At 41.1% G+C, this 23,341-nt stretch overlaps 3 protein-coding genes across 6 annotated transcripts; 2 read left to right on the top strand and 1 right to left on the bottom strand.

The window, feature by feature from the left end:
- Positions 1–648: 648 nt before the first annotated feature.
- LOC115589177 (calpain-5) lies at positions 649–14,349 on the bottom strand. 2 transcript variants are annotated; one of them, XM_030429919.1, is made up of 15 exons: positions 14,307–14,349; positions 12,992–13,199; positions 12,170–12,483; positions 9,011–9,194; positions 5,397–5,528; positions 5,049–5,260; positions 4,731–4,923; positions 4,452–4,645; positions 3,978–4,055; positions 2,863–3,289; positions 2,672–2,794; positions 2,367–2,563; positions 2,154–2,272; positions 1,329–1,465; positions 650–1,234 (listed from the first exon to the last, which is right to left on the bottom strand). In XM_030429919.1, exons 4-15 carry the CDS (start codon positions 9,173–9,175, stop codon positions 1,058–1,060), a joined length of 2,154 nt encoding a protein of 717 aa, XP_030285779.1. In that variant the 5' UTR covers positions 9,176–9,194; positions 12,170–12,483; positions 12,992–13,199; positions 14,307–14,349; the 3' UTR covers positions 650–1,057. The 2 variants fall into 2 exon arrangements, with proteins under 2 accessions (XP_030285780.1, XP_030285779.1); XM_030429920.1 differs by lacking the exons at positions 12,170–12,483; positions 12,992–13,199; positions 14,307–14,349 and adding an exon at positions 10,462–10,559 and having other exon boundaries at positions 649–1,234.
- Positions 14,350–14,524: 175 nt separating this feature from the next.
- cnpy4 (canopy FGF signaling regulator 4) lies at positions 14,525–17,553 on the top strand. Its single transcript, XM_030429896.1, has 6 exons — positions 14,525–14,705; positions 14,895–15,021; positions 15,823–15,919; positions 16,034–16,156; positions 16,481–16,598; positions 17,081–17,553. The coding sequence occupies exons 1-6, from the start codon at positions 14,621–14,623 to the stop codon at positions 17,212–17,214; spliced, it is 684 nt and encodes a 227-aa protein (XP_030285756.1). The 5' UTR covers positions 14,525–14,620; the 3' UTR covers positions 17,215–17,553.
- A 1,597-nt stretch (positions 17,554–19,150) lies between these two features.
- On the top strand, positions 19,151–22,432 carry LOC115590192 (zona pellucida sperm-binding protein 3-like). Of its 3 annotated transcripts, none has more exons than XM_030431460.1 (8): positions 19,151–19,618; positions 19,817–19,874; positions 20,880–20,983; positions 21,360–21,534; positions 21,730–21,847; positions 21,938–22,020; positions 22,124–22,230; positions 22,319–22,432. In XM_030431460.1, exons 1-8 carry the CDS (start codon positions 19,228–19,230, stop codon positions 22,399–22,401), a joined length of 1,119 nt encoding a protein of 372 aa, XP_030287320.1. In that variant the 5' UTR covers positions 19,151–19,227; the 3' UTR covers positions 22,402–22,432. The 3 variants fall into 3 exon arrangements, with proteins under 3 accessions (XP_030287320.1, XP_030287322.1, XP_030287319.1); XM_030431462.1 differs by having other exon boundaries at positions 19,820–19,874; XM_030431459.1 differs by having other exon boundaries at positions 19,153–19,614; positions 19,756–19,874.
- Positions 22,433–23,341: the final 909 nt, after the last annotated feature.

A 23,341-nucleotide genomic window follows, 5' to 3' on the forward strand; every position in this document is an offset into this window, starting at 1 on the left:
GCCCCTAGCTCTCCCATTCAAAATGTGCCCAAAACCGAAACTACGGTAAATCTTAAAAGTGCCTCTTTCATCGTAATTACGCTTTTACACGAAGGTTTGACTCATATTCAATCCCAAATAAAGCCTCGGTTGCTTTTTGGCGAGAGTTTCGCTTTAACCATGCAGCAAGTGGATGTATTAGCTGATTCAAGCTCAGAGCCCCGAAGGATCGTTGGGGTTGTTTAATATCGGAAAATGCCCTCTTGAGGTATAGTGATGCAAGGGACTAGCTAGTTAGGATGCTAACTTCAAGAGGTACCCCTGTAACACAGTACATAGACATCTTTACATGATGTCAAAACTGTTCGTCACATTCTGTTGATCATTTTAATTAATCTTTTTTTTTTTAACATTATTAACCCAAATTCTTACATGGTGCATCTTTAAAGCATGAAAAAATGAAAACATGAAAAACATGTAAAACATGAAAAACATGGGACCTTTAAATGAAGACACATACAGGGACGGTAACTTGTTGGGTTGCATTAATTTAATTATCTAAATTTAAACAACTGTGATATTTAGCTGTAATAATGAGAATCAAAACAGTCGAGCAATGTTATTTATTGAATAATATTAAAATGTTTTCAGAACAAATGCATATCAACAATATAAATAATCATAAAAATGTGTTAAGTGATGAAATTTAAAAAATATTAATTCAATTACTGGTTAAACAACAGCAAAAAACAAACAAACAACACACATAAATAATGACACACAAAACACTTAATTTGGCAGCAGTTTCAGGGTTTTTTAATAGACTGCTGAAGTCGCCTCACCTGCATATCTGACCAGCAGATAGAGCATCTTATAAATAAATAACAGGAACTTGTTTTACTCTAAACTGTCACTGCACTGAGACAACATAGTTTTAGTAAATTTGTGAATGTAGCTACAGCACCCGTGTTGTTTTAATTTTTGGAACTGTCCAGGACAAGTTTGTTTCTTAGTTCATCAAACTTGTTTGCTCATCAGCGTCCACCTGAGAGGACGGCGGTTGCCGTGGCATGACGTGTCACAAGTCTGTGAGACAGATGCTGGAGGACGTCTCGACGTGGACGCACCGTCGGCATCCTGAACGGGATCGGCCGCCTCGCAGATCAATCACGTGGCTCCGACTCCTCTCGGACTCTGCCGTCTGGAGTCGAGCCTCGCCGAGCACCGAGTCCCACAGCAGACCTCTGCTCCATACCTGCGCACAGCAACACACACACACTGACTGTGTGAGCATACCGTGAGTGTACATATGTAATGTACGTTATAGAGGTGATAGGAATGAGTCAAACCTCTACAGAGATGTGTGTGTCGGGGTATCTCCTGTAGAAGATGGCTCTGAGGTTGAACTCTGGGTTTCCCTCTGCACTGAATACCCGCGTCCTTATGGTGTCATTCTCACAGTGCAGTATGGCGTAAACATCTGGAGCTGTGGGCCACACAACACAACAAGGTGTTCAGAGGAAACAGGCTGTAACTTGTACTCAAGTGCTCGACTAAAGTGCATTTTGAGGTACTTTCAGGGTGATATGTACTTTTTTATCCAACTGCATTCATCTGATGGCTATATTTACATTTCAGAATAACATTTACACAGGGAAAACTGGGATCAGCATATGAAATACTGTTGGCTAAAGATTAAACCAGTGACTGGTGGTGGTGTCAGTGTTCTGAACAGATCAGATAAAGTTTTCATCTTGGGCTTTGATCGCTATTTTTTGACATTTTATAGACCAAACAACTAATTGATTAATGAAGAAAACAAACAACAGATTAATAAACAATAAATGTAATCATTAGTTGCAGCCATATCATATATAAGTATTACTTTTACCTCTTATAAGAATATTGTGATTGTAACACTTCTATATCTACATTAAGATTTCTAAATAAATGACTTTACTTGTTGCAGATTAGTTAGTGGTAGTAACTAGTTAGTAGATCTGAAATTTACCCAAAGTAATCAAGAGGCTGGAAAAAAATCCAAAAGAGAAGTTTAGCTGTGGTTCATTTCGAAGGAAGCAACAAGTGTGTGTCCCCAGCTGTGTTTTCTCTCTTGTTCTGCCCTCTTCTATCTCTAAAAAACGAGGGAGATGTGGTGTTGTGCTGTGAGCCACCTGTCTGTTTGGGAGGGCTGAGTCCTGACGCCCTGCGTAGGTGGACTGTGGTCACAATAGAGGGTTGAGGTAGAAAACACTGGAACAGAGAGGGGGACGGCAAATCATCCCTCAGTTCCCTGTACAAAAAAAGAGGAAAAACTTCTTACTTCTCACTTGTAGGTGAAATCTGGACCATGATATTTTTGAGAACATGCACAAACTGTCACACACCTGAGTCGGACGTGGGAGTGGGAAAAGAAGCGTAGGAGGAAACGTCCTGTGGCGCCCGGCAGAAAGGTGGTGGGGAGCACGACGTAGCGACCCGGAGCCAGAGTCCCCTTCAGCGTCACACTGCGGGAGTCCATGTAGACGGAGCTGGCAGCCTGCTCCACCACACACTGCACCCGGCTGCTGCGGTTCACCTCCACCTGAACCGGGACGAAGTCGCAGGAAGGAAATTATTTTTAAATGTTTTAATTTTTGCTGGAAGTTGATAAAAGATGTGTTGCTAACATTTCGGCCCATGAACTTCTCACCTTCAGCACCTCGAAGCCTATAGGCAGGTTCTCTCCCCCTCCATCTTTCCTCCGTATCCTCCTGTCCTCCTGCTGCAGATAGATCAGCACCTCCTCCTCTTTGCCTCTCAGCTCAAACATGAACTAAGAAGAAATCACGTTAGCTTTCTTGCACTCATTAAAACACTTAAAGTTTCCACCGAAGGTTTTACCTGTGGATTGTGCAGGAAAGTGTCTCTGTGGTTGATGCATCCTCCACATCGGCTCCTCTTGTCCATCTGTGCCTCCCATCCTTCCACCTCCCCACCTTCATCCTCCTTCATCGCTTTTTTGACGGCTTTATCTCGCTCACACCTTCTTCCTTTATTTCCTGTTTGCGGACTCTCCCCAAGCCTGGCTTCCTTCCGGTTACCTCGCTGCTTGGTCCCTCCAGCTTTCCCGTTGTTCCTCCCCAAACTCAGCGCGTGGCTGCTGTGGAGGACAGCGGCTGGAGGTGTTTCCGGAGAGGATGGAGCAGGAGCCCACTCCCCGTAGCGGCGCACCTCCCGCCAGTGAGAGCTCGGCCACAGCAGGGCCTGCTCCACCAGCCGGCACACCACCACATCTGTGAAGTAGTGACAGAAATCCTCGAAATCCATCCTGAGGAAATAAATAACCATGAGGTCACCAACAGAATATATAGATCGTGCTGCTTTTAACTTATTATTGCGTATGTGTATACTAGATATATGGAGGATCAAAACTGCTAAAATAAAAAACAAATAGATGAATGACACCAACAAGATTTATGGAAATAAAATCTTGCTACTTTAATTCATTTTGTGACGTGGATGCCTCCAGAGTATGGAGGGCCAAACCTGCCAAAACTGAAAAAAGAAATCCATGTCTCAGTAAATAAACGAATATGAGATAACCAACAAGATATATGGATATAAATCATACAACTTAAATGTTCTTATTGTATGAGGACAAAAGGTATAAGTAAAAAAAAAATTAAAAAAAATTAATAAGTAAAGAAAAACATCATTGCTACTTTATTATTTTACATTGACAATATTGCCCAATCATAAACAAATGAATAAATAAATCCCATGCTACTTTAATGTAATGTTTTACGTGAGCAACAGGTATACGGAGCAAGAGACTGCCAAAAGAAAGAAAGAAAGAAAGAAAGAAAGAAATTCATTATTTCATATGGAAATTAATCAATATGGAGGACGATAAATAAAAAAATAAAAAATACACTTCGCTGAACGAGTGTACTACTTTGCAGAAGGTATTGCAGGTTCAAGCAAATTGTAAAGGATGAAAAAAGAACATTATCTACCAAAACTCCCCGACGTCTCGAACAATGAGGCCCATCTTATCTCTCTCTGCACGACTCATCTGCTGCCACTGCTGCGACCTGCGGGGGGCGTGCGAGTGCAACAATGTCAACGGCAGCAGGAAAAAAGAATGTATAGCTGCAAGGTTCAACACACTGGAAATGACATGCGAAATATACAAGTAATGTTTGATCTTCTGGAAACCTTTATAGGTCCATTTTGGCCTTTTTCAGAGTTTCTCAGCCTTTCTTAATGTAATCGACAGATGTCCCCTCGTAAAACAACTCCAAAACTATTGTAAAATGTCAGAAATTGTCCAGAAAAGTTGCAGTGGCACTATAAAGTGTTGTAGAACACACTGACACTGTTAAATGTCAGCAGAGGCTTTGCTCCCACAGCTCCCGCAAAATGTATGATGTACTCAGCAGTCGCACATGTGGCAGATGAAGCCAGTGCAGAGTTCAGAGCACCCTCACCCCTGACTCCAGGCACCCGTCCAGTCTGTGGTCCCCCACGGGTTCCTCATGCGCACCATGAAGAGTCGGGCCACCCCGCCTGTCTGCAGCAGCTTCTCCCCGGGCCTCACCTTCCTCACCGCTGTGATCCCGTAGGCGTGTCCTCGCACCAGACCGCAATCCATCACCGACTCCACTGTCTCCCCCTCTGCTGGCTGAGAAATGACAAACACACTGAACTCTTCGGAACATATCATGTGTCTCTTTTGATTGGAGATACTCAGAAAAACATGGCTGTACCCGTATGGAGCAAGTGATGAGGGCTTTGCGCTCGTGTGCCTTGGCCAGTGTTTGGAAGAATGCCCTCCTCTGGTCGCTGTGCAGGCTGAGGGCCTCACGGTCCAGGCTGAGGGGCTCCGACACCCCACCAGTGAAGTCGATCAGTGCCTCTGTGGTGTTCCCTCCCTCCAGGGCCTCATAGCAGCCGTTCAGCCTCGAGAGAAGTCAGATAGATCAACTGAGTGATTAGCGGCTTTGCCCCTCTTTTCACTTTTCAACAGGTGTTTGTTTTGGAAGTGGATGCAATTCCTGGATCCTATAAGACCGTGGAGCTCTTACTTGGCGTAGGCCTTCTCCAAGAGGGCACTCCAAAACTCTCGAGGTGTAGCTGAGCGGCAGAAGAGCAGCACTCCATCCCTGCTGACCGGCAGGCGGTCGTCCACAACAACATCCATCCATCGGCCAAGTCGCCAGAACCGGAAGTGAAAGATTCCAGCGTACAGGTCAGGACGCTTCGGATTCCACTCCTGTTCAGCGTGGTCAGGGATCACCTAGGGGGGAGGAGAGGAGAGGAGATGAGATGAGGAGATGAAGGGAGGAGGAGGGAAAGACGGACGGAAGAGAGCAATACAGGCAGGACGACGGTTGTCAAGGAGGAAAAAGGAAGAGGAAACAAAAATACCCCACCTTCTTCCACAGGGATGGCACAGATGCTAAGCAGGAGATGGCTGCCACCATCCAGCAGTTACCCAGACTGCCTTGGTGCAAGTCACGAGTGCTGATGCCATCGACAAACAGACGGGGGTCCTTACATATCTCCTGGAGTTTGATCAGAACAAAGAGACATTAATCCTATATTAGTTCATTTTCTGACTAATATTATGTCCCATAGTGACTTCCGCCCACTTCTGAATGAAATCTCTTGTTTCTTTAGCTGATAATTGGTAGACTAGTCTCTAACTTTGTCTGTCTGCCCTTTGTTGCTGGGCAGGCAACGTACAACAGGTCTTTAATAGGGATGAACAAGTACACAATTATTTGAATCAGTTGAGCCGACTGAATTATCTGTACCCATTTCTGTACGCGGAATGGGAGGGAAGGGCATGAACCAGAAAAAAACAGTCAGGACTAACGGGAAGTTGTTAATTTAAGCCTGAAGTTTAATGGTTGATCAGAAGTGTTTCTATATTTATTATTTATTCGAAAAACTATTTGCAGAACACTCAACCTGTCCGCTGCTGCATGGAACCGGAAAAAGTGGTCAGGCTGCAGGTCAGAATACCAAAACAATGAGCTGGAGGACGCTAAAATGCTACGTGGAGCTGAGGGGAGTCCGCTTTTTCTAGGCTCAGTTTCCAGCTTAAAGCAATCTAGTGAGACCGATTTGATCTGGATCTTCTGTTGTGGATCTACTAGCCGGATCTTCAATGTGTTTTTCTCCTTCAGTCGGGCCAACCCTACTGAAATAACAGTTTATGGGGGGAAGTTCCCTATTACCTGGTCTAATGTGCTCTCCTGATTTTGGGCTATGACGTCTGAAGGTTTGCGAGTACGCTCATCAACCATACTTTTACATTATTGACCCTGATTATTGACTTTTGACTTTTTATTGACTGATTTTTTTTGTTTTTATCTTTAAACACTTTAAATTTGTCAAAGGATATTGACAGGGAACCCCGCAATGAGTGATAGCTACTCGACTTCACTGAAACCAAATCTCACTCCAGACTAAGCTGACAAGTTTGCAGCCCTATCATTACCAGTTAACCCCTTTTGATCCATTCTTAATATAAAAACATAGATTATACAGAAGTCTTATATAAACTCTGATTTATGATAGCAGCAGTTAGTAGTATCAGTGTTTTATGAGGACAGCCGAGCTGATTCAGTCAGAGGGTCGGAGCACTGCTGAGGAGACAGATCCTGTCTGTGTGGCCCTGTTGATCTCAGTTTGGACAGGGTTGGGTAACAGTAGAAGTGCTGCTGGACACACACAGACACACAAACGCGCACACACACACACACGCTCAGTGGTCACAACCTCTTTAAGTGTAACTCAAGGCAAGATGTGAACCTGTCCGCAAGATGATATCAAGTTCATAACAAGTACGAGGCTGCCTAGATTGGGAAGTGGGTGGTGAACAAGACAGTACAGAGTGAGTAGATGTAGTTTGTGTGTGTGTGTGTGTGTGTGTGTGTGTGTGTGTGTGTGTGTGTCAGCAGGGAGAGGCGACAGATGTCACTCTATCAGCCCTGTTGATAAACGCTTAAAATACCTGAGTGGAGCATTAGGAACACAATACTGTCAACCCGCTTTTTCTCAAGCCCTGACTCAGCGAATTAACAGCCAGCAGGGATTCACATTAGGAGCGCCAGCGGTTTGTTCCACACACCGCGCGAACGTCACGCACTACTGATTATAATACACAGACATTTCTGCATTTTTAATTGGAGAACAGTGTGCACATTTCTCCCTGCATGTAGTTCACAGTAACATTATGCTCAATTGATTAATCCTGTGTCAAATGTTTTTTAACTTACTAGGTATTGCTGGTAAGTGCTGACAAAAACCTGAGCTATATTTGGAAATATAGCACGTGCTTGCTAAATAATTGTCGGACTATCTCCTCCGTCCATTCTTTGAGTGGCATGACGGTTGAACATGTGTTTAAATTAAATATTTCCTGGCATTAGAGTGTGTTAGATTTAACTTTGGGAACAATGCAAAAACCAAGATTTATATGGGTTACCCAATTTGGGGGGAAAAGCTTTTAGGTTTTGGCTCGATCTCTCCAAGTTGAAACAATTTTGCATATACACTGTACATTTCTCAAAGTTGACTTTGTTGAAATTATTAGTCTATTATTCCTTTAATTTTTTTAGGTAATTTTGAGGTAATGTTTCCTTGACTTTTAATAGTCACAGATTTTACAGACATTTTCGAAATTGAAAAAAAAAAAAATTACCAGGAAAATTGAAAGAAAAGACATAGTTTTCTCAGCTGACAGCTTTCAAAGTTTAAATCTCTTGTGACAAAAATGCTCATTCTTCAAAAATGCTCATTCTTCATTGTGCATTTCTAAAACAATAAAATGTTTATTCTCAGCTTTTTTTTGCACATTTGCTGTTCTGAACAAAGCAAAGGACAGTTTAAAAAAGAGGTGTGGGCATTACGGAAAAGCGCAATAAGATGTTAAAACAGGTGGAGGTAATATACCAACAAACTGTTTATGAAGAAAGGTGTGTTAAAATTTGAAGATTTTGTTGATTTAATACATTATTAGTCATTCATACAGGAATAGACTACTCCCTGAAAATCTACAGAGGTTGTTCCTATTAAGATCACTACTACTACAGGTACTGACATTAAAAAGAGATGTGTATTTCAGTATATGTAGTGAAATTGTTGAATCTCTGCACAATAACCTGAAATGCTGCTCAAACATGATTCAATTTGAAATAATTCTTAAAGAAAAATTAAAATGGGACAGTATGAACTCATAGAGTAATATCTATGTGAAGATGACAGTTATTGATTGTTTCTGATCACGTACTGTTGGATTCTAAGGAAAGAAAGAAAGAAATAAGGATTGGGGCCATCTGTTGTTAATAAGAGAGGGGCACGCAATATAAGTTTTTTTCATTCATGGAATGTATATAAGCATTTTGGGTAGAAGTGTATTTTTTTTCTTCATATGTTTTATTTGTCTTCAAGTGTTTTCTGTATTATATGTACATTAAAACAACAATACTTAAATATGAAATAAAAAATTATGAAAAGAAGTGTTTCCCTGACAAGTCCTCGCACTGGTAAATCTCCGTAGATTTTGCCACAGAGACCCGACAATAAATAAATTAACCTTGACTTTAACCTCCCATTCCACTGCTGCTATTAAAAGCCACTTAGCTTCCTGCTTTAGCCAAGATAAACACATATACTTATACACAGCTACGCCCATCTCAACACTGTGCTAAAAACACCTGGACTATTTAAATTGGTTGTTGCTTTTTCCAAACTGTATATACACACACATACACACACACACACATAAACACACTAATGGAGCAGTCCATCGGCAGCACGCCCCACTTGCTCCCCGAGGGCTCAGCTTTCACTGCATGACGCCTCTCCTATAATAGAAAGTGCTTTAATTAACCCAATCTGATGGAAATGTAACATGTTGAGCCGGGCCACTCCGGGGTTAACCTGTGTGCTGTCTGACCTGGTCTGAACTAAGGGAAATGTGACTAACGCAGAGATGTAAGACCAAGACTTTATTAATCTGTTTAATATCACTCACCCTCGGCCTCTTCCAGGTCAGTCCTGGCGGGAGCTCCCTCTTGTAGAAGAGGGACTGGGCTGCGGGGGGGAACAGGGGATCCTTGAAGAGCGCGCCTCGACGCAAGCAGGCCCGCCTCAGCTTGTGAAAGCTTTGACCCTGGAAGTTGTTTATCCGTTCAGGCATCGCGGCTGCAGAGGAGAGCCTTCAGGAGAGGAGGACATATGTATATATAAAAGCATATGTGTCAGTGTCAGCTAATAGGAGCGCTAGCTGCATGGCTAAATGAGCTATCTGAGCTAACGGGCTAACACCAGCTACAATCAGAAGCAGCTAGTGGTTACAGAGGTCATACACTGCCCCTGTTTCTTTGTAGTTTGAACTGTCAGTTTGCCAATTTTTACATATCGCACCTTTAATGCCTAATGTAATTAATTACAGGGTCACTTTATTTCCCTATTCAAATGTCATGGTGTACAACAAATGACTGTAATGTCCTGTGATAGTAAAAATGTTGTCGAAAGATAGAACTGATGCTGAGGCACAATGTGTATAAATAGCTTCAGCACAAAAATAGATACAGGTCAAACCTTGAAGCATACCTCGTGCTAAAAACAACGAGACAACTAAAGATATTGTGTGCAGTTTAACATGCTGGTCCGACCAATTCAATTTCTCAACTTTGCTTATTTTATGCACTACATGACTTTGCTTGCTTCACTGATAAACCAAATCTAGCCAACAGCAACATCAAAACACCAAGTCGGGCTAAGTGCTAGCGAGTTTTGGCTAAACTCGAGCTGTCATTTTCTTTATTCTCAGTCTCCAACTGAACGAGTTAAAGTGTTATACATAAAAGCATAAAACTATCCATTTTACATAAAAGCATAAAACTATGCATTTTAGATTGATGAGATATGTAAACTTTGACATAGCACAATGAAAAAAGAAAATTAAATTGTCTGATCACTACATACATGTTGGCACAGCGGTTTTCACTAGGTAGATTTTGTAAAAGAAAACTGTGATTGGTTCTCAAACATCAGCCCCTGATTGAGAACTTTCAGTTAATTGTATGTTGAGTCTCCACTGACAGATACAAATATCTTTTATAGTCATGGCGAAAGGTCACACAATAATCCTGCTACTATGAGACTTTTGTAAGACACAAAGAGGACTGTTGTACTACAGTAAACACAGCGGGCTACGCAACTCCCTTTGTCTAAATACGTGATCCATAATTCAAGTGCACATTGCCAAAATGTTAACACCGAATATCAGTGTTTGCATACTTTATCAAACTGTACAGCAAGTTGTTAAAATCTGGTCCGTCATGTGTTTTAAGGCTGACTAATGAGCCGAATAATCAGTATCAGAGAGGTTAAGCAGTGACTCATGCAACAAAACACAGAAGTAAGACTTGATGTCTAGCTTTTAAATAAAATGAGTTGCTCGGGTAAAGTTCAACTTACCTGTGTGAGATGTGACATTCTGCACCTACAACGTGCAACGTTGTCTGAGAACAGCTTTAACCATCTGATTAAACTGAATTCAACTAAATTTGATACACCTGCAAATATGACAAAAATTACATTTTGTTTTTGTTTACAAAAGCTGTTGACATGTACAGGATCTTCATCTGATCAAAATATTTCGTGAATGGAAAGTAGCATTTCAGTTGCCTTACAGTGTCAGTGTGTGTGTGTGTGTGTGTGTGTGTTGAAGGGGACATGGTGAGGACAGCAGTAAGGTAATAGTATCGTTTTAGCCATCGGTGACATGAACTGCTGGGCTCAGCAGCGTGTGTGTATGTGAGCATCGGCTGGTGTGTGTGAGGCGAGAGTATGCCAGGTGCAGCGTGTGCAAGTGTGTATGTGTGAGTGTGCCTGTGTGTGTGTCCGTGGCAGGGTCAACTCAGGGGCCTCGCTGTGCCGAGAGGAAAAGCAGAGATGAAACCTCGCTTGGGTCTTCAAATGCCTCGCAGGTCAGTACCGACAATTATCAACACTCGTTTTCAATCCATAATTTAATGAATGCAGAAACCAGATGCTGATCAAAAACTCCTGTGACTCCATATTGATATGCGATCAAAGCAACAGACTATAATAATTACTGATAAGTCTAACAAAATCAAAATGTGTCTTTTAAATGTGCATTTTTTTGTGTGTGTTTTGAACAAATCTGGCTGAAATGTCTTTATTTTTGGATTTTTTGGGGGATTTTACATTCAAACATTTATTTTTAACATGTGCACTTATAGATATAATACATAGGAATTTAATCTACTGTTTAATCACAAAAATTATCAAGTAATCTGCGCTCTCCTCCCATCAGTACACAAACTCCTCACTCTGCCCTCCACACACAACGATCTGAAAACGGTTTTGGTAAAGACCCCTGAAGGCAGATAGTAATTACATACTGTGCGTTCGAAATCCCTTAATTTGCAACCTTTATTTACCATTTTTACCCGTCTAACCTTGTTTATTGCTACTACTTTTGACTGCTACTGTGTATGTTTAAAATTTTTCAATAGACATTTTATCTTTCCGTACTCTGTGTGATATGATGTTTTGACGTGTTCGTCTTGGTTCCCACTAGGGGTGTGCCAAAATATCGATACTATATCGCAGAATCGCTGTATCGTGATATTATTGTTATCGTGGGCAAAATATCGTGATAGTATCGTATGGCGAGGTACCTGGTGATACCCAGCCCTAGTTCCCACACAGGACAATAAAGGCTGAACTGAACATGTATCCTGCTCTAATAAGGTCCTTCCAGGCAGTTTCACAGTTTGTGTAAGAAAAGAAGAAACTTCCGTTGTTGCACAAAACACTCATCCAAGAAGCTTTAATCCACTTTAAGGTACTTTGTTAAATATGTCTGATTTAACTGTGAGTTAACAATTATAAACTGACTGTAGTGTTCATAACAACTATGATCACATTGGAATTTTCTTTTAAGTACAAAATTAAAAGGGCTGTCATCAGTTTGAGTCATAGCCTGTTTCCGCTCTCTGATGTGAATGCTGCACTTGACTTTTTATTGTGATTACAGACTGCATCATTAGTGACCTTAGTCATAGGACGTCATAAAATATTAGTCATTACTGACTGAGTGAGTTTTATAACCTTGTTATCAGTGTAATCAATATCAACTGCGGGTACATTCTTTTACCTTAACGTCAGACTAGGAGTTTATCCACTTGCTGTCTCAAGATGAAACTATTTCTTCAGTTCAGGCAGTGGATCCACAACCATGTCCTCCTTTGGTCATTCAGGGAATCCAAATCTTCCAGAGACAATCAGATTGTGTCAGCTGTGACCAACAGCCGGCATTCGTCACCTCTTTTCGTCTTACTCTTCCTCCTCCCTGAGTCAGCTCTTAAAAGCTGACTGATTCTTTCTTCTTCTGTCCTCTGAATCCGTCAGTAGCGCGTGATTCATCTCCAGCGGCTACCTAACTCATCTTAGAGATCTGTTTCGTCGGACCTGTCGGTTAAGAGATGAGATGATTTCAGACAAACTGAAGGGGATGAGATGCAAAAAAAGGAAAACTGATGCTGCAGCATTGAGGCGTCGCTTCATGTGAGCACCGCGAGCTCCCTGACACCATCTCTTAAGACTGAGTATCATATGTGTGCATACGTAACAGTCTCCAAGGTTGATGCGCGAGTGTGTGTGTGTGTGTCCATGTGCATAGAGCCGTGACACACAGGGAGCAGGGTGTCACAGCTGGAGCCTGGTGCCTGTGTAACTTTATCTCCCTCCACGGAGACAATAGACAGACAGTCACCTCGCTAAGTGACATAACACACAATTATAGCCGTGGAAGCCTCACGCCAGTCAAATACTACAGTTACTGCAGTTATTCTAGAGTTTCAGACACGTTGCCCTCTGACGCCTTCTGCGTGCAAGCTGTTCTGCTGCTGGAGAACATAAACAAATGTGTTTTCTGCCGGTGTGTGCGTGTGTGTGTGCATGTGTGTGTGTCACTCACTCCTGCTTGTGCTCCTCTGTCTTCTTCTCTCTCTTCTTCTTCTTCCTCTTCCCTTTCTGTCCTCATATTAACATGGCCTATGACTCCCTCTCTTCTCGTTTTCTGTCTTATCTTTTTTGCCGTCTTCTCCTCTTCCCCCTTCTCTCCTCTCTATCTTCTCGTCCGCAGCAGGCTCCTGGAGTATCCGTTGCTGTGTGGTGTGTTGCCCCTGACACCCGAGAAACCAAGAGGCAAGCGCCTTCTATTTTAACCACCTCCTTGCCGAATATCAAGCTAATTACCAGCCCCCCCCCCCCCAAATCCCTGTGTGATCAACCTGAAGTCAAAGCTGATCACAGCAGTCAAAGCTCTTATTTCTTTTGTTTTGTTGATATATGAGGTACAGGATACATTTATTGTTTGTTTTAGACACCCATCTATTGAAAAAGTAAAAATACCATAACAAAACTGTGAAAATAGTCCACTCCAAGTAAAAGTCCTGAATTTAAAACCTTTCTTGAATATAATTAGCAGTATTTTCATTACATTTTCCTCCGACTATGAAAAGTAAAGTAATTTTGCTGTAAAATGTTCCCTGTCAGTATATATTTGATGTTTCTGGATTAATATTACAGCTGCATTCATCTGTATGTCACATTTCACGTCTGTAGATGTGCATGTTTGTGCTAATTTCCTACTTTTTACACTTGTGTAACAACAACAACAATACATCATATTCTATCAAATGTACATATGTTTGTAGTGTTGCTGTCCTGTGTGAATTATGCATCCCTAAAAAGTAACCTTTTAATGTCAAAATCAGCCTGTTTCCACCTTTGTGACGCATCATTTTCCAGCTCATTCAGGAGGGTTTTTAAAGAATCAACCCATAAAGGAACATTGAGTCCTTCAGATTGTCACAAAAATTCAAGTAGTTTTGCTTAAGTGTAATAAAAGATTATTTTTTTCAGACCCTACTTTAAATAAAATACTGTGTCTTCCTCTATTGAACTTTTGTGTAATAATAATAATTTTAAAAAACACATTTTCAATTTTGCCAAACAAACTGAAAATATGGACTTTTTGTATGTTAAATTTTCCCCGAGGTTACATGATAATGTAATAGATAGCCATAGTTTTAGACTTTGTTGAGCAGCAATTTCGCATCATTAACTAGCAAACATTACATTCAATTAGCTAGTAAGTAGGACATTCTTACTTATGGCTGTATAGTCTCTCTTAATTAACCTTAAACCCAGTAAATGTGTCGAAAATGCTCATTTTACTGCGTAATATTAGCCAAAAACAAGTTAGTCAACAAACAGATAATACTCACAGTTCACTGAGGTCACAAAAATAGTAGCCAAAATGTTGAGGTAATTGTTTAGCAAACCTAACATGAAACTAAAACAAGAATAAGTGTGTTATAGGTGAAATATTTAATTAAAAAATATATAACTTTTCTTATGAAGCACTAATGCACTCTGTCGACAATCGGCCCTGAAATCTAACTACCAGCCATCGACTACTCACGTCTGTGAATACACATTCTACGCATGCGCAGTTGTAAGTTGCCATTGGAGTTGCCGATGTGGCTGCTGTGATGTTTAACTTTTTCTCCGCCCGCAGCTTTTACAACAAACTGTTGCAATGAAACTTTTTACTCTGATCTTCTTTTGTGTCTGCAGTTTTGTCACAGCACACGAAGACGACAGACTGCCGAACAAATGCGAAGGTAGGACGGAGAAGTGTTGCTTGCTAGCTGTTGTGACGCTATTTATGCGACTTTATAACAACACTGTGACATGTGTTTAACATACTTACGTGTCCCCGGGTGTCTGCCTAAACGACGAATACAGAAATACAACTTAGTTATATATATGTACATATAAGTTTTTCTTCCTCTTTGTCTCCTGTTTGTCAGTGTGTAAGTTTCTGACAATAGAGCTGCAGGATGCTCTGGAGAAAACTGGTCGCTCCAAGGAAGTCCTGGAGTTGGGAGAGGTGCTGGACACAGGCAAGAGGAGACGAAAGATCAAATACAACACATCGTAAGTTCCCTGAGGAGAATGCCATTTCATATGAAGAGAAGATACCACGTAATACACTGAGATTCATGTGAATCTATAATAAATCATGCTCTGTATTCTTAAAAAGCTTGAAAGCCTACAACAGTATAACTCCTCTGAAGGCATCGACTCAGTTAAAGGTGAACTATGTAGTTTTATAACAGAAGAGAGAAATCCTCGGTGACTACATTTTTGTCTAAACAAACTAAATAAACAAACACTCTTCCTTTTCATGACTGATTAAACAAACTGACCAAAGGACAACACAACACCCATGCTGTTTTACTTGGTTCATATGTGGCGGGCCCTGCCACGCTTCTAGAGTCAAGCAGTCTTCTGGGGACCTTATTTTCCTCTGAGAACAGTTTGTTAATTCAGTTATGGAAAAAAATCTATATTTCTGAGTTTGTATTATTACCTCACCAATATTGTAATCTGAGTTTGTATTTATTCTCCAAAACTACGTAGTGCCTCTTTTTTTTTAATAAAAAGGCTAAAACAACAACAAAGATATCTGTACTTTCAAAGAAAGGCAATACAATTATGAAACTTTCCAATGAGGGAAATAATCTGATGGATAAATAGGTATTAAGATGCAAAATAAAACATAGTTGTATAAAAAGTCTTCAATTTGAATACAAATTTGATAGATTCATTAAATAAAATGTTTATTTAAATAAAATACAGATATTTATATTTAAAAAAATTACAAGGAAATGTCATTAGATTATGGATAAGGAGGATAAGTGTATTTACTTTCATATACCTGTTTTCTGCTCACAGGGAAACTCGGCTGACTGAGGCGGTAGACAACATATGTGAACGCATCCTGCAGTATAGTGTCCACGCGGAGAGGCCTGGCAGCCTCCGATATGCTAAGGTGGAGTTAATCTGTGCTTTTTAAAGTTCTTCCATTCGATTCTCGTAGATTTAATTGCTGTTAGAACTAATCTGTGCGGCAGACTAACAGCTGGCAGCTTTGTGCGTGTTGCAGGGTGCAAGTCAGACCATGATGACCCTGAAGAACCTGGTTCACAAGGGAGTTAAAGTGGACCTGGGTATGCCGTATGAGCTGTGGGACGAACCTTCTGTGGAGGTGTCTGACATGAAAAAACAGGTAAGTGTGGTGTGCCTGTGCATGTGTGCATGTGTGCCTGCTACAATTACAATTTACAGTGGTTTATTTCAAAAGTTTAAATTCAGATGTCTTCCTGTAGATGTTGTCTTGGAGTGGGTGCACAGACAACTTTATAAACCTCAACATCGGCAAAATAAATACTTAAACATAAGTTATAAGTGAGTTGAACCCCGACGTATGCTATGTGTCAACAAGCTGTATTAGAAACAATAAAAACACCTTATTTAACACCGCCTAACAATATAGATGTACATGGTAATGGAATTAATTTTGACCACATGAATATGTGTGTGTGTTGTTCAGTGTGAGACGATGCTGGAGCAGTATGAGGATGTTGTGGAGGACTGGTACTTCCATCATCAGGACAAGAGGCTGGAGAACTTCCTCTGTCAGAACCACGTTCTCAAGCCATCGGAGCAAGGTACACTTGTGGTCTAACGTTGCTTTGAATGGTCTTAACTCGCTTCAGCTCGGGAACACATTTAGCTAAAGTCTCATCTGTCATTCTAGTGGCGCATTCTTGAATTTTTAATAAAGAAGTTTGGATTCTAATGTCCAGTGAGACCTGCAAACATTTATAAGCCTTGAAGATTCATCATCCGTGTCATTCTCATAAACTGTATGTGTTGAGCAGCTTTCTGAAAGAGCACCTCTCCAATCACAAGTTAAAATGAGCTGCACATGGATAAAAGAAATAAAAAAAAAAAGAAACTGAATGAGAACAAAACCCCACAGTTTCGTATAAAAAGCCAAAATGATCATATAAATATAAAAAGGCTTTTACTGGATGAAAGTGTTTTATCAAAAAGTTCATAAACGTGAACTCACTCTTGCTACTGCAGAAATCAAACCGCATAGCTGAAACCCTCTCTCTGATGTGCGTTTTTTTTCTCCCTCTCTCAGAATGTATGGAGGAGGTGTGGAAAGGAGACATGGGAGCCAAAGGAGGGGCCGAGAAGGCAGAGAGTGAAAGCACAGAAAAGGAGGGAGCGCGCGAGGAGAAGGAGGATAAAAGGCACGACGGCGGGGAGCTATGAAGACAAGAAGGGAAATGCAGAAGACAATTAAATAACCTCAGTTTTTCAGCTTTTGGTGGGCAAGGAATGAATGTATCGTGTCCTACGGTCAGCCAACACTTTCTCTGCTGCCATAGGTGGTTAAAACCTTTATTAGAGTTTCTGATGGGAGTTGAGACTTTATAGACTTAAACACTAAATTCCTCCTGGTATTTTTATATGAATGGTGTCAGCATTTTACTTCACATACTGCTGCACCTTTTTAAACACTCAGCTGCATGGATGAAGGTTTTGAAGCCTTTAAATGAATACTTGTGTTAATATTTTCCAGTATTATATTAGTGCTGTTACACCTCTTTCTATGCCAAGGTTATATGGTACATATCTGTATTTTTTTTTTTTTACCCCAGTTTGCAAGTCTCTAAATGCAATATGTACAGGTTTTTCATTGTGTTAATAAAATACTTTTTATAACACTTTCAATGTTCTTTTTTTCATTTTGTTACAGAGAAAGTCAAAGCCTTGAAAGTTTTTGAAAATGCTTGAATTTATTTATTGTGTGCAAAAACAGAAATTGAAGTTCTCTTAATTTTGTTTTCACTTAAAGGAGAACTTCGGTCAATTTAAACATGCAGCTTCATTGCTCAAGCTACCCTTGACTTGCCAGTACCGAAGACGCGAACACATTTGGTCCAGCCATTACAGAGCTCCGTGAACGGAGACTTGGCATTGACAGCTAACAGCATGGGGTCAGAACTTTAGACTAGGTTTTAAGCGTCTTAACATGCTCCACATCTCACACCAAAAGTTATGCAACATCAGCAGACACCTTAGCACACAGCAGTGTAGCGTGTATGACTCAAACTGAATAAAAAAGTAGTTAAAACAGTGTGTTTGTGCAAGCAGCTTCTTACCTGTTTCTTGACATCCGTGTGTTCCGGTAGCTAGACCAAACTAGTATATCTGTCGAGCGTGCACTTACTCCCTCACTGGCGGAGACGGAAACGTAATCCAGCATTTTCGTGTTTCTGTTCATAATGTACATGTCCATGTTACAGCCTGTCATGAGCCATGAGCCTTACAATAGCCTGTTAAGCCTGTTAAGTGCACACTCGATGGATATGCTAGTTTGGTCTAGCTACCGGAACACACAGATGTCAACAAACAGGTAAGTAGCACCTTGCACAAACACACTGTTTTAACTACTTTTTTATTCAGTTTGAGTCATACACGCTACACTGCTGTGTTGTAAGGTGTCTGCTGATGTTGCATAACTTTTGGTGTGAGATGTGGAGCATGTTAAGACGCTTAAAACACAGTGTAAAGTTCTGACCCCATGCTGTTAGCTGTCAATGCTAAGTCTCCGTTCACGGAGCTCTGTAATGGTTGGACCAAATTTGTTCGTGTCTTCGGTACTGGCAAGTCAAGGGTAGCTTGAGCAATGAAGCTGCATGTTTAAATCAACCGAAGTTCTCCTTTAAAGATACAGTATGTAGGAATTCTGCATTAAAATGTCTTAGTAAAACTACCAGGTTTTTACTGTTCCAATATTAAAATGCACAATGGCGGCCCGTCACCAGAAATGACGCCCTTTAATGAGCCTTCATTGGGATGTCACAACCATACAGTCATTGCCCTCAGCCACGGCCACAGCACAGTTGTGGTTACAAAATCACTGGCAGAGTTAATGCAGAAAAAAGGGGATTTGGGTGCTGGCTCAGGCCTGTGTGAGCTGACCAATCGGAGCAGACTGGGTGTTTCAGGAGGGGAGGCTTAAAGAGACAGGCACTGAAAGGCAGCGCTAAGTCAGAGGGTGAATATAGGTGCTGCATCAATCAACAATATGAGAAAAATATGTTTTTTGAACATTAAAGCATGTAAAATTTTTTAGTCAATATCAGAAATAAAACAAGCGTAGTAACTGAACGTGAAAGCCTTCTAGTTGTCACTGATGAGGGATAATTAGTCTCAGGTGTGTTACCTCTTGACAGCCACAGTGAAGTTGTCAGAGGTTTTCAGTGCGGGGCCACCACCATGCCTCTCATTTCTGCCTACTTCACACTTTCTCTATATATTCTGTCTAAACTAGACACAATTGGATGCTACTCGTACCAAACCAAACCTCTTTTCCTTTCATTCTCTGAGTTAGCCGCTCTCGAAAGGACCTCTTTGGATCGGACAGAAAGGCCAGACGCCCACGTCGGGGATCCCACAGTGAAGACCTTTGTGGTAAAATGTCACGAGGACAGCATCGAGGTTGTGATGAAAGCTTATCTTTTTGACCCCAGTTGGCATGTGGAGCCCAAGGACTTGAGGCTCGGGCCTGTCGGTGCTGCAGAACATCACTGCGTGGCCCGAGGGTCTGGAAACAGGGAGTACATCATCAGAGCACGTCTGACTGACTGTGGGGGCAAAGTGACGGTTGGTGAGGTTCTCCTTTATCAAAATCTAAATTCAGTTTTTATTGTTTAAAAAAAAAAAGGATGTGAGAGTGTTTTGTTGATTATGATGGCTGTATGCTGCCACCTAGTGGTTTTACTGTGATGATGCTGTTGTGTGTAGTTCACCCAGAACTCTGTGCTGTTCAACAACCTGCTGCTGTACGCACCTCCTCCAACATCAGCAGGAGACACGCTGAGAGAAAAGGGAGCTGCTGTTCCAGTCCAGTGTGAATATGGAAGGTGCATTTACACACAGAAAACTAGAGCTTTATGTGTGCTGCTGGTACAAACTGGTTGACAGGGAAAGGCTGAGATAAGAGACGGAGAACAGTTTATGCTGTAAACAATAGGGATGCACCGATATATCAGCTGCTATTCGGCTTGATAACTGCCATCGGCCTCACAGATTTCTTCTTTTAGTGCACAAATAGAGAATAGAAACTGAACAACAATGATAAAAAGAACACTTGGCTTCAAAAAGAGGCCCTCTTAATGACAATCATTCAACATAGAGACAAATTGAGCAGCACACACAAATGTTTGGCACAGCTGAAGAGAAAACATGATTCATTCATTTTTTTTGTTTTGTTTCCTAGGCAACAAGGAACAAAAACATAATGAACAACAATACAAAAACATTGGTACTGCTATCATAAGTGGCCCAGAATTTTAGAATCACATCCCCAGTATAAAACAATATGTGTCGTGAGAAATAAGTGCAAAACCTTCAAAATAAAAGTAGTTAAATCGAGAAAGTTGAAGAGAAAACAAAAAAACAAAAAAAAAAAAACAGGCCACCTTTCCGTTTCCAGTCTCAAAAAACAATGATCAGTTGTATTTATATACACTGAAGTAGTTTGTGTTGGCTGTAATTGTTCGTCTTCCTGTTCCGGCCCTGAAGAGAGCTCTTCTTATTGTGATCTTGGAACAAGTGGTGGGAGACAAGACAGGCTGAGGTCGTGTATACAGATGACAGCGAGCCGAAGGAGAGGCTGGTGTCGTATTCTGATCCTGGTTCAGTTTTGGTTTAAAGTCTCCCTGCAGAGTTCCGGATGAGTTTGACTGAAGATAGAGAGGAGGTCACAGAAACATAATAAACTGTTGAAGTCTACAGTCTTGCTATGAATTTAAACTTTATTTAGAGTAATTTCGACATTGATTAAAACATTTTTCCTCTAGTCTCTGGGTTGGAAATGTTTACTCGAGCGATTATGTTGCCTGGTTTGAATCCCCTCCACCTTGCAGGAGGTACACAGTGAGCAGCGGGGCCCTGAAACCGACCTGGATTCCCCTGATCTCCACCCTATCAACGCACCTGGACCTGGACTTTCACCTCAGGCTCATGACAGGTGAGCTGGTTCCAGCCTCGGTCGATTAAAAAACAAAACAAAAAACTGGTTTCTACTGAAAAATGTTACAGAAAATAAGAAATGGCTGACAAACGGGGCCAAAACTACCCCTGAGGACGGTCACGTACTGTCTGCAACCGTTTTTACAACCTGTATCTATTTGTTACTTCAGGTCTTGGTCGAAATGATTAAGAAAAAGCCAAATTTAAAACTGTGAGCTATACAAAAATGTGGCCGCTGGTAATGAAACACTTCTTTACTCATTTGTAGCCCTGCCAAAACATGCTCAATCCATGACTACATCTGGTTTGAAAGAGGTGAATTTACTTATGTACTCTGGCAAATAATAATGTTATCGTGTCTCATCGTCCCCCAGGTGACTGGAGCAGCGAGAGAAAGTCATCTGTTTTCTTCCTGAGCGACGCGGTCAACATCCAGGCCTCTGTAGACCATCATCATCCTCCTCTTCGTCTGTTTGCAGACAGCTGTGTGGCCACTCTGACCCCTGATGCGTATTCTTACCCCAGATACCCCTTCATAGACCACCGGGGGTGAGTCACTGTATCTTTAATGTCTGCGGCGGTTCCCTCTGATTCATTTTCCAAATTAAAACCACTTCCTCCTGGCCCACACTGCCGGTTCAAATCCCTCCACTTTCCTGTTATTAGAAATTCACCCAAATCACTGATGTAATAAATGCTGCGATCAGAAGTTAAATCTGATAAGGATGTGTCCGCTCTTTCCAGATGTTTCACAGACTCCCAGCTGCACGGCTCCAGCTCGCGTTTCCTGCCCAGGGTCGAGGACCACCTCCTCCACATTCAGCTCCAACCGTTCCTCTTCCACCAGGACCACAGACACACAGTCAGAACTGATTAGACATGTTTTATACATATAATCATACCCACGGCGAGAAGACAAATACCTCAGCATGTGTTGCTCCATCTCCTGCAGATCTATATAACATGTTACCTGGCAGCAGAGCCCATTTCAAACAAGGATCCAGGGAAAAGGGCCTGTTACGTCACGAGCGGGAGGTCTGTTTCATCTTCGCTCCTGTTTTATTTCTTAAAAAATGTATTCTTTAAATAAAAATGTGGAGCATATAAAAAGATAATCATAAATATTTGTATCCATCAGGTGGAGGTCAGTGGATGGAGACGACCGTGTGTGTGAGAGCTGCAGCAGCAGTGCCAAGTCCAACCACAAGAGGGCGGCGAGGAGCAGAACAAAGCACAGACCAGCTGGTAGTGCTGCATTCAAAATGTGTAGCAGTTTAGATGAATGATGTTGATATATGATTAAAGTAACTCAGATTTTTTTGTCTACCTGCAGAGCCGCACAAGGAGACCAGCTTGGGTCCGATAATATTTCTGAGGCCACATCGAAAACACAAACATCTGGATCGAAGTAACTAAATGTAATAAAGCACCTGGAAGAGAAACTTCACAAAGTCAGACTTGGTTTTTTTGGAAGCAGACTAGAGCGACACAGGTACAACTTCCCCATTCACAATATATGCAGCGTGATGATGATGATGATAATAATAACAATAAAAATAACTTTATTAATTCAGCATTTTTAAAAACAAACTAACAAAGTGCTTGACGCGGCTGAATCAGGATTGAAACATTTCAAAATTAACTTGTTGGCATTTTACAATGCAAAGTTGTCTAACTGAATGCAAACGAAGTATTCCTACTAAAGACAGAAATTATACGGATGGATTTATAATTAATCATTCATAAAAACAATGAGGCACATAAAATCAAGTGGCAAATGTGAATAATTTTGAAAAAATACACCTAATAGTAATGTAAGAAAAACAATTTAGATGAATAAAACTGATAAGATGAATGTATTTTGATGGGCTCCCATGAATATATAAAAAAAACAGACAAGTGAAAACTAAATCATCTTCTGTCTGCAGGTTGATTGATTTGTGCATGTTGCAGGATGCAGTTTAACCAACTTTATCTTTGTAGTCACAATCTGGCTGGCGATCAGTCAGAGAAAGGAAATGGGTGAGAACTCCCTCAATGGTTTTTTGATTAGTGGTCTATGTTTCAACCTCGGATAATAATGGTTAAAAAAATCCACATCTGTCAACACCACTCTTTCTGAAATGACTTCTTTCAGTGACAAAACTCCACTACAAGACCAAACGCATTTTTTGTATCCGATCACACAGGACCTTTTCAATCTTTTATTAGACAAAGCAGAGCCTGATATCAGTGGAACGATATTATCAGCAGATATTGGCAAAAGGTTATCGGATGTGGCCATATATATAGTTTATAAAGAAAAATAAGGTAGTAGAAGTTGCATGGGGGAATTTTATAATTGATAAACTCACAG

This window comes from Sparus aurata, chromosome 10 (genome assembly GCF_900880675.1).
Source record: "Sparus aurata chromosome 10, fSpaAur1.1, whole genome shotgun sequence".
NCBI lineage: Eukaryota > Metazoa > Chordata > Actinopteri > Spariformes > Sparidae > Sparus > Sparus aurata.

What these genes read in the sequence shown, in the direction of transcription:
- LOC115589177 (XM_030429920.1), bottom strand. Translation starts at nt 9,175, where the DNA reads ATGCCTGAACGGATAAACAACTTCCAGGGTCAAAGCTTTCACAAGCTG. An exon ending in ACGGGTGCCTGGAGTCAGGG is followed by an intron (nt 4,056 to 4,451) that starts GTGAGGGTGCTC and finishes CGCCCCCCGCAG; the next exon opens with GTCGCAGCAGTGGCAGCAGA. An exon ending in TAGGCTTCGAGGTGCTGAAG is followed by an intron (nt 2,564 to 2,671) that starts GTGAGAAGTTCA and finishes GTCCCGGTTCAG; the next exon opens with GTGGAGGTGAACCGCAGCAG.
- cnpy4 (XM_030429896.1), top strand. Translation starts at nt 14,621, where the DNA reads ATGAAACTTTTTACTCTGATCTTCTTTTGTGTCTGCAGTTTTGTCACA. An exon ending in GCAGCCTCCGATATGCTAAG is followed by an intron (nt 15,920 to 16,033) that starts GTGGAGTTAATC and finishes TGCGTGTTGCAG; the next exon opens with GGTGCAAGTCAGACCATGAT. An exon ending in TGTCTGACATGAAAAAACAG is followed by an intron (nt 16,157 to 16,480) that starts GTAAGTGTGGTG and finishes TGTGTTGTTCAG; the next exon opens with TGTGAGACGATGCTGGAGCA.
- LOC115590192 (XM_030431459.1), top strand. Translation starts at nt 19,228, where the DNA reads ATGCCTCTCATTTCTGCCTACTTCACACTTTCTCTATATATTCTGTCT. An exon ending in TCACCTCAGGCTCATGACAG is followed by an intron (nt 20,984 to 21,359) that starts GTGAGCTGGTTC and finishes ATCGTCCCCCAG; the next exon opens with GTGACTGGAGCAGCGAGAGA. An exon ending in TGTTACGTCACGAGCGGGAG is followed by an intron (nt 22,021 to 22,123) that starts GTCTGTTTCATC and finishes TGTATCCATCAG; the next exon opens with GTGGAGGTCAGTGGATGGAG.